Source organism: Cygnus olor, chromosome 2, assembly GCF_009769625.2.
Source record: "Cygnus olor isolate bCygOlo1 chromosome 2, bCygOlo1.pri.v2, whole genome shotgun sequence".
Lineage (NCBI taxonomy): Eukaryota > Metazoa > Chordata > Aves > Anseriformes > Anatidae > Cygnus > Cygnus olor.
This window is the reverse complement of record NC_049170.1, coordinates 129,077,185-129,087,085: the sequence shown is the minus strand read 5'-3', so window position 1 is coordinate 129,087,085 and position 9,901 is coordinate 129,077,185. Positions and strand designations below refer to the sequence as shown.

General features: G+C 34.5%; 1 protein-coding gene across 3 annotated transcripts in view; it reads right to left on the bottom strand.

Annotated features, from left to right (window-relative positions):
* Nucleotides 1-538: 538 nt before the first annotated feature.
* ZFHX4 (zinc finger homeobox 4) overlaps nt 539-9,901 on the bottom strand; it is a 107,840-nt gene continuing 98,477 nt past the window's right edge. Inside the window, exon 5 of one of the 3 annotated variants that reach the window (XM_040546091.1) lies at nt 539-1,024. In XM_040546091.1, the coding sequence (XP_040402025.1) occupies nt 981-1,024 (44 nt within the window). In that variant the 3' untranslated portion in view covers nt 539-980. The remainder of the gene's footprint in view (nt 1,025-9,901) is intronic. The other 2 variants (XM_040546092.1, XM_040546090.1) reach the window with 2 other exon arrangements.

Sequence of the window (9,901 nt, the reverse complement as noted above, 5' to 3'; positions counted from 1 at the left end):
ATATGTGTTCCAAAGTCTTCAACAATTGAAAAGATTAGTACCGCCCACCACAGGATTTGCTCTTTCTCATAAAGAGCTTGACATTTACATTATCTTTTTTGAGTCTGTTCCTTCAGACTAGTGAATTAGACTTCTCTCTCAAATAATTTTGTAAGTCTTCAAAATTACAAAGGAAAAAGGACCCAGGAAAACAATTTTATATATTCTAAAAAGAAAAAAAATAAAAATAAAAGTTGTCCACATTGCAACCAATAACGCTGCTTTTCAGAGAGCACGTGTGCTGTCAAGGTCTCTGGTTGGAGAAGTATATTGGAAACACCTCTACTTCTGAATTGTCATGACAGCATTTGAGCTCATTCTTTTTGATTAAAAAAATCTAACAATATGGGGTTGTCAGCAAATACATCTAAAAGACTTAAGAGGTTCTGTGGAAATCAGTCTGCATGAAATGTAACTGAATAATGAAAAACAGCACAACGCATATATCTCCCAATGGTGAATAATATGTCTGATAGAAAAATACATTAGCTCAGCCACTATGTATCTATAATGCATTTATTTCACTTGAATCTTTATGAAAACTAAACATACAGCTTTGGTTATTGTTTCTTAACCAGCTCAATGAAATAAAGGAAGAGGGACCAACAGATGAACATTTTAGGTTTGGAAGCCACCAGGATAAAATCATTTGATTCACAGCTACACCTAATACGGCTGAGTAACATAAACACTAATATCCTGTTTCTTACCCTGGATAGCAAATCTTGTACTGCTTAAACCTAGCTCATCTTGAACTAACGATATTTTATAAAAGGAATAGAAAAGCTTATCAAATATTCTTGAGAAATCTCTGAAAACAGTAAATAGCAGTCCTTTATTACACACTCTGGAACTAATTCAAAATCTGCTAAGTTCTTTGAGCAAACCACAACTAACTGGAAGCTTGGACATTTCATAAGCAAGTTTCATCACCAAAGGTATCATACACTGAGATTCCAGGCCCATGTGTCTTGCCCTGAAACATCTGCAACAGAACATAACATTCTTAATGAATGAGATAAATAAAAGTGTGCATTTAATAAAATAATTCTGAAAATATATCTGTTCATCCACATAGATGAAAAGCTGTTTATGATTTTTCTTGGTCAGTAAGGAAATTTATGAGAGATTTTTTTTAGTTCTGTTCAAATATACCTGGAATGTTTCTATAAGAAGACAATACATCACTTTAGCAGTTGGGAAAGTATATATGTCACAAAGATATTGATAAAAGGAATGTGTGCAAACATTCATATCTCCTTCCATATATCTGTAATGCAGAAAAAACATTCTGGTTGATCATATTTAATAACACACTGGAAAAAAAAATCCACATATATTTCAGAGTTATGTAATATATTTCTACGTGGTAGTGGAAAGGAAGGTAGCTACTTAGAAAATGCAGGTTTGCATTTTTATGCTAATTGATACTAATTATATTACCACTTATACCACATTCTCATCCCACTCTTGTAAATTGCTACAAACAATTAAGAGCAAAAATCCATTCAAGTTAACAAAATGACAAGTTTTCTGCTACTTCAGAGTATTTTTAGGTGCCGTGTGTTCTTAGCCTGAGTTGGTTTTCATCTGTTCCTGTAATTCACAAGTCCTCAAAATAACTCTGTGACTTTTTTTTTTTTTTTTTAACACTGTTTAATCAGGATGGGGATCTGAACTGTGAGCTTATCCAAACCAGTCTCCTTTTAGTGCTTAGCGTTTTTCCTGTGCCAAACCACTTCTGGTGTTTCAAGCAAGGCAATGACAGCATACCTTCTTGTTATTATTTATGCATGGAAGGCCAAACCAAATGCTTGGGTGGGTCGCTGAAGACATGAAGTAGGTAGTTTTTTCCATCCACAGGACCCCATTTACATTTAAATGAGCTTGCTCCTTGTGAAAGATTGGCTCCAGCAGAGAATACCACATGACCACAGACATTGAAATTAAATCACTATCACAAGGATAGAAGCCACCAACATACTGCTAAAAGCAACCTACAATGCATTTCTGCATTACTTCATATAAGTGTCAGTAATAAGGAGAAAATGATCCATTTTATTTCATAAGATGCAGCCTGCTATACTTTCTTAATCCACATGCGTAAGACACTGCTTCCCAAAGCAAGAGTCAAACACATAACAAAGAAAGCTACCTCTGCCATGACTAAATTTCTCACCAGGGGTAGGAAAATTGTCATGTGCAGCTCCAGGCTTTAAATGGATGATTTCTCATGGGTGATGCTAGAGTGGCACTGACTTGACAAATGTGGGAAAGTCCTCAGCTGTGAGATGGGGGCTTAGGTTGTGGGCTCTTGGTCAATTGAAAGGTTGCATTAAATGTAAATTATAGGACTGTTACTTAGATATATACCCTTCTCAACCAGGTGAAAGGCAAACAGCGCCCTGCACTAATTCACAGATGAACTGGTGATAGGCTTGCTGAATAAGGCAAGCAGGCAGACAGCAGGCAATTATAATCTTCATCTTTGAAGGAAGGAAGGAAAGGTATTTTTATATAAAACCATATTAAATTTCCTTTTTTTAAGTGCCTCGATGTATTTCTCTTTTCAATTTATATGGAAAAGTATTAAGCAAAAATCTACAGCAGAACTGGCAGTAAATATCACAGTAACAATTGCTCTTTTATTAAATATTTATTGAAATAAATTCCTGTGCTTTCTCATTTTTCTTCTTCTGCTTCCAATATTTATTTACAGCTGATTATTAACATCTGCCAGTGTAACAGTTTCATCTGTACAGAAGCCGAAGGGTAAAAAAGTCACACACCCCCTCTAACATGACCTGTAGTTAGACAGAAAACAGTTTTCCCAGTCACCGCTTGGCTTCCTGTCTGTGACCTCTGAAAAGCATTGGAGGCCAGGGTTAATGGCCTTTCCAATCTCTGTGATAAGAATTCATTTTGTTCTATTACCAGCAGTTATCTCAGGAGCCTGCTGCATCACTTCAGCAGGGTTCAATCAATGAGAGGACCTAATGAAGTAACCAGCTGTAGCTCTATTTCCCTGGTCAACTCTATCAGACAAATAAGATCTATCAGTCACATCTTAAGGCTGATCTGAGAAACAGTATCTTCACATGCTGAACCCATATGCATATGAACTAGTGATACCTGGCTGCTTCTTTTTAATCTTCCCTTTTAATATGGCTTTTCTGACAGAAAAGGGAATGAAATGGGTTTTAAATTTTGTATTAAGACAACAATAATGCTGGATTAAGAAATAGTGGATTTTCAGAACAGCAGAAAGCATTTGTATTAATAGCAAAAATTGTGTAAACTATATTGCATGACGGATTATGCTTTTCCAGGCAACCTCTATTCTCCTTAGGACTCTGGAGAAGAAAAAAACATTTTATTATTTTCTGCCCTAAATTACTATGTGTCATAAACAGTTTTAATTATGGGACTTAATCTTTAGTTTGTCACTTAGAAAGGAAATATAATTATGGTAATACTTTTCAGTCAAGTGTCAGTCAAAACAATTGTCAGTCCATTTTATTTCATGTATAAATCACATCACTGAAAATAAAAATGTTACTTTTGACAAAATCGTACACATAATTTAGTGATTTGTTATAATTATCTTTATCCTCTCATACTTCAAAAAAGAGCTTAATTACAAGTGCAAATCTGTAAAAGGAACTGGATTCGAAAATTGAAAAATAAGGAAAATAATAATAAAGGATAATTTCATGACTTCAGAGCTGTTTAATTTAAAGTTTGACTTTTTAATTAATTAAAGGATATAGGAGAAAAATGCAGTGCATATTGCTTGTACCAAAATGTCCATTCTGACTTCATTACTAAGTGTGACAAACAAAAGTGTAGAAGGCCACTACAGGCAAATTACTGAAAGTACTGTGAAAAGACATGTTAGAAGAGTGTTGTATTTGCTGAAATGTTGAAAGCCACATGTAGCTAAGTTTATTTTATTAGGTTAATCTCAAGGAATCTCATGAAATAAAATTTGTATCCTTTTAACTTAACTGTGTGCTTTGTCAAATTGAAATGAAAGAAAGCCTGCCTATGCACTGCTATGCAGAAAAAGAGATGATATCCATGAAATAAAGCTAGAAATGGTAACTATTCAACGTGCACACACACGGCACACAGAAACATCCATATAATTAAACCGTAGTAGCATTTTGCATATAGTAACACATCTGATGGGTTATGACACACAAATTCTAGAGTACATGTGCTTCCAGTAAGTGCCTCTATCTCTTTTCCCTGTGCATGAAACAAGGACATTCTTCTTTTTTTTTTTTGCAATTTGCCTGTATTAATAAAACAATAGGAATACTACTCATACAGTCAAAAGATATTCAAGAAATCTTCCCTTTTTAATTTTAAACCACTTTAATGAAAAACAAGGGGAAGAATGCATTTTTATAGCGCTGTTTGGTATATAAGGAAAGAATATAGATACCTAAGTACATTTGAAAAGGACTGAAATATCTATGCTACATATGTAAACTGATAAGATTATGCCTGGCAGGCATTTTGGGAACATCTGTCAATTTTTTATGGAACGTAGTGATTGTGGGCTATTGATTGCATTTAAACAAAGTTGTTTCAAAAAAAAAAATCAGCTAACAATTCGTGTAGAAAGGACTGATCAATATTTAAATGACTCTCCTTATTGATTTAAAATTAACTTTCAATTAAGAGATCCATAGGACTCTTAACTGCGACACTTATCCATTCAAGAGAAAATAAAGGTACATTTATCGATACACTTAAACAGCAGTGGCTGGTTTCCTATTGATTCAGTCATTTGCGCTGGGATTCGTTAGCGTCATCAGGCTTTAACTCGCTTACTAGGTCTTCACAGTGTGTAATACTGCAAGATGCAGGAATGTACAAAATGATATAGGGGAAGTGAACAGAATAAGAAGACGTATGCAGAGGTAAGTCATACTTATGCTTTTTATGTCTCCTGATGAAGGAAGAGTACCTTTAATCCTGCCTAGTTTTGGGGTTTGGTCGGGAACAAATTTTTGCCACCTGACCTGTAATGTATGGTTCTGGAACAGGAACCATATAAATGAATGAAATCCTTCAATAATATTGATACGTAACAGTTCTGTTGGCTTCTATTGACACTGACAAAATCACCTATTTGTATATATTGATTAACATACAATCAATAAAAATTTAGGCTCATTGTTTAAAGAATGTTTTTAAGTGGCAGTATTGTGATGCCCTGCATATATTCATCAGTATAAATATATGAGATATTTAAGGCCAGCAAAATTTCATATTGTAGTTAAGAAATCAGCCATTGAATGAATTTTGAGAGACTTACTGAGACATTTGAAAGTAAACAGTAAGTGTGTATCTCTGTTTTAGAGACAAACTCAAATATATCTGAACTAAACAAAAATATACTACAATAGTATATCTGTAACTATAAACATGTGCAAAAGCATCAGCACATTTAGAAACACAAATTAAAACCAGGACTGTAATTACATACTTCATTATTTATATGTATTCTGGGTATTTTAGTATACTAGGGAAGCTGGACATGTAATCTCTACAGTTAATAACAGACCAAATTCATCCCAGGTGTAATTTCATTGAAGTGAATGGACCTGGAACTGCACCTGGAATGAATTTGGCCCAGTGCTATGAATGCCTCCTGACTCTCGCCAGCCTAGATTTACATATAAGATATAACACAAAAATGAAATAAAAATAGAAGATGTCCAGGAGGCATGGTATGTTTACAGAGCAGAGTGGTAATAACCTTGCCTGATATATACGTGGCAGTGCTTCGCTTAGGCAGGCAGTATCATTGGGAATGGGGGAGGGTTGACTCTGACAGTGGCTCAGGTTTGCCTGTGTCCTTTTATCTTGTTGCCTGTTTCTCTCTCTTTTCTCTCTCTTTCTTTCTGTTTTTGAAGCCTCATAACCCAGGCCTGTCCAGTGAAAAGAAGCTGCCCCAAATCGACCCATTTATTACCTATTCATTTGTTGTGATGTAATCTCTGGGAGGAAAAGAATAAAAAGATGCAATATGTTAATGTTTAAACAGTAGGACATTTTCTGATCAACTGAGGTTATTCCTCAAACTGAGAATCCCAGACAGAATCTATATAAAATTTAACTCACATATGTGATCACCAACATTTTGTTTAAAAAAAAAAAAAATTGTATCTTGAAAGCAAAACAGAACAAATAAACTCTTCAAAACCTGGATACTTTTATATTATGAAAAGCTGCTGCTTCTATTTCTTTTTTTTTTTTCTCTGTCCACTAAAGGTTAAATCATACTTATCAAAGGCTCATTTGCAGAGTTATGATATGAATCAGTGATATCTTTAGGATCATAATAACGTAAAAAAATGGTTATGGTCTTTTGCTGCTGGTTGGGAGTCAAGATCAGAAAGCCCAGTGTGTAAATGCAAAGAAAATACCCCCTCCTAAAATGTCTAAATCACATAATGTTAGTGTAACATAATTTGGAATATATTATGACGGTTACAATTACTAAAAAGTGCATGATGCCATTATTTCCAACTGGAAATTAGATGATTATACTAATTAAGTGATAGCAGGTGGCACAGGATGACTGCTACAATCTTCTCTGATCTGCAGAGAGAGATGCATGGTTCAATGTCTAAAACACCCACAGACAGTAACAATTGGTTTAAGCAGTATTCTGTCCCAAGATGCAGAAGACGGATTCACTTTGATTTAACACTTCCTTATCACATCAAAGAGTCGAAGAGGCATCTTTATGGATTGGCTTAGAAAAAAATATGCTACTGGTTTAGCTTCTACCCTTGTAACTAACATCTCTTGGTATAACAGAACTACAGCATGAAATGAATTCCAATAGAATAATGTAATTCTAAAATGCCAGAAACATTATTTTAAATTATAACTGGCCTAAGTTCATCCTTACTGGTTCTAACTTCGTCAATTCAGAAGTAGCTATAGGTGTACAACTGAGAGTCTCTAAGTCAAGCCCTCTGGTGAAAACCTCTAGTGGAGTAAATATTTTCCTGGTAATAAAAGCACTAATTACTTTTAAGAATATATGTGGTCATTAAATACATTTGAATTTTGACTCAAACTTACTAAGAAGTATTTATACATTATTTTTACAGCAGTATTTGGAGATTATTCAGACCAGCATTAAGTTAGACAAATAATCCTCTAGTCCCATGAGTCATTTCAGACCTTGTTTTTCTTGTCATTTCTGGTCTATGTTCATACTGAAGTAAGGCTAAGTCATCACCATCGATTAGTTTTCCAGATCAGCCATCGTTAGTTTAAATGATATGAAATGTGCTTCTCTCACCCTCTCTCCCCCGCCCTCTTCCACTCTTTTTTTTTTTTTTTTTTTTTTTTTTGTTGGACTTCCATGTGTTTCTGGAGTGTGACCTCAGTTTAACAATGGCAGGGGAGCAGATCTGCTGAAGAAGAACCATGCTGTGTGAGAATCCAACCAACATATGCCTAAGAGGCAAACCCAGTGATTCTTATAAATGACAGAAAATAAATGTTATCTAATTTCTGAAAATCTCTTATCTAACTTTATCTGTCTCTGTAGCATTCATTTCAACTTCGTTATTGTATTTCTCACTATAGATCGAAAGCAGAGCTGATAAGACTTGAGTTTAGATATATTTGTAACATGCTATGATATCTTACAATGCAGCTAGTTCATTTAAAAAATTATTGCCTTCTCTCACTATGTCTCCCAATGCCTTACCTGTGCCACAATTACAGGTAATGTTTGTGCCACCTAAGTTTTCACAGGTGAATGCAAGAGAAAGCAATATTTGACAGTAAAAGCTGAAAAAATATTATTTTCCCTAGTATGTTGCACATTACATTGTTCTGGCATTCTTGTCTCAGTAATGATGTGTGCAAACTAAGGATACCCTACTCTTCTTCATCCACAAAAATTCTCATAGTTCTATGCACTGATGGTAGCATGTACATTGCATGAGACATCTGTAGTAAGAACATAAAAAGAAAGGTTCTTCAGCTTGCAAGCCTAAATAAACATCTTTTTTCTTTAGAGCAAAACATGAAAGTTTGTGAAAATCACTCATCTCATTTTATTTTTATGCTTTAATAGAACTAAATGGAATGGAACTAAACTTCTGATTACAAAAAATGCCTTATCTCCTCTGTGAATACTAAACTGTTCAGCATTTAGAGTAGCATCATACAGATGTTCTTCTCTGAATTGATATAACAATTGCATCTTCTACTGGACAAAATTTAAGAAAATTTCCCACAATTAACATCAAAAACGCCCCGTTCTTTGTGGCAAAAATAAAAACCTTTACTCCTGCACCATGGGACATTCAATTAGCTGTGCAAATGGGAATAATGGTAGACAGCTACTCAGAAGCAGCTATTGGAGATATTTGAACTTGTTGTTCAACTAAAGAAAATAACATTAACGTACTATAGGTGTGAGGCCAACTGTCTTACCCTCACATGGCACTGATTAGTTCAGCCTTAGCTGAACAAAAATCCTTAATCTTCTCTTTTTAATATTGAAGAGGTAAACCCTCTTCCACCTGCATGTGGAGTCTCTTTTTCATCAAAGCTCAGGAGATTCCAGCAACAAAATCAATGTATGCATGTTCAGAGCAGTTTTCAGGGTTTTGTAAGACAAATCTTTCAAATGGGAGCTAGTTTAATACTATTGAGCTGAGTTTCGATCTGACAGAGTGAGTGAACAACACAGAAACAGTTCACTTACCACTGCTCACACTACAGGAGGTGGGAATCAGGTACAGCTCTGTACAAATACAGCTGTGCAATTTCTCAGTAAACTTTTACCCCACTTAATCCAATGTTAAATGTAACAGTCCAGTGTTTAAACAAACAAAGATTTAAGAAAAAAAAAAGTAATTTATTTCACTACAGAAATGAGAGACAATTAGTTCTGAATTTCAGTGCTTGCTAGCAATGCTGGAAGCATATTGTTTTCACATTTAAACTGGTGAAAACTAAGATTAACTCTGCTAAATTTAACAGAGTCATGCTAGTGTTAAACTGATTTTAACTGGAGTGTCATCAGGCTCTGTGTTCTAACATATCTAACATACCTGAAATATGATCAACAAATATCCTATTTTGTATTTCCCTACTGTTTTTAAACTTCCAACAACTTGCTTTCTGGATTTTTGGAAAGAAAAAGAATATTTTAAAAAAAAATATTAACTTAATTTTATTACCAGACCTTGTAGGCTAATATGAGTTGTACTATGGCTTTGCACAGACAGATTTTTGTTTTGTTTTGTTTTGTTTCTGTGCTCTGAATCTCTGAATTCCAATACTGCAATCAACTTAGGATTGGAGACATTTTATTCCTCTTCTGAGAAAATGGTATTATAGCTGCATCCATATCATCATGACAGTTTCCATGATCATAGATCTGATTAAGGAATGATCACTAGTCATTTATTGAGCTATGCAGTATCTAGAAAAATATGGAATGTGACTACTCTGTACTGTTTATATCCCTTCATTTTAATAAAAAAAAATAATAAGACTTCTAAAATGCTTAGAGTGAGCATACAACCCAAGTAGCAAAGTCTAAAATAAAACAAAAAACAAACAACAAATAAACAAAAAGCAATACTTTAAACTAGGCATTTTACTTTGGTGGGTTGGGGAGCCAGGGGAAAGGTTTATGTTACTATGATTTATAATTTGTATATTAGACTGATAAAATGGTCACGCTACACTCAGCTCTTTTGCCGATTCCAGTTTTACTATTGATGGGACAATAAGACAACCAGGAGCTAAAGGGAGCAGCGTTTACACTGATCTAGTTCAAATACCCAGGTCTGGGCCCAGAAAA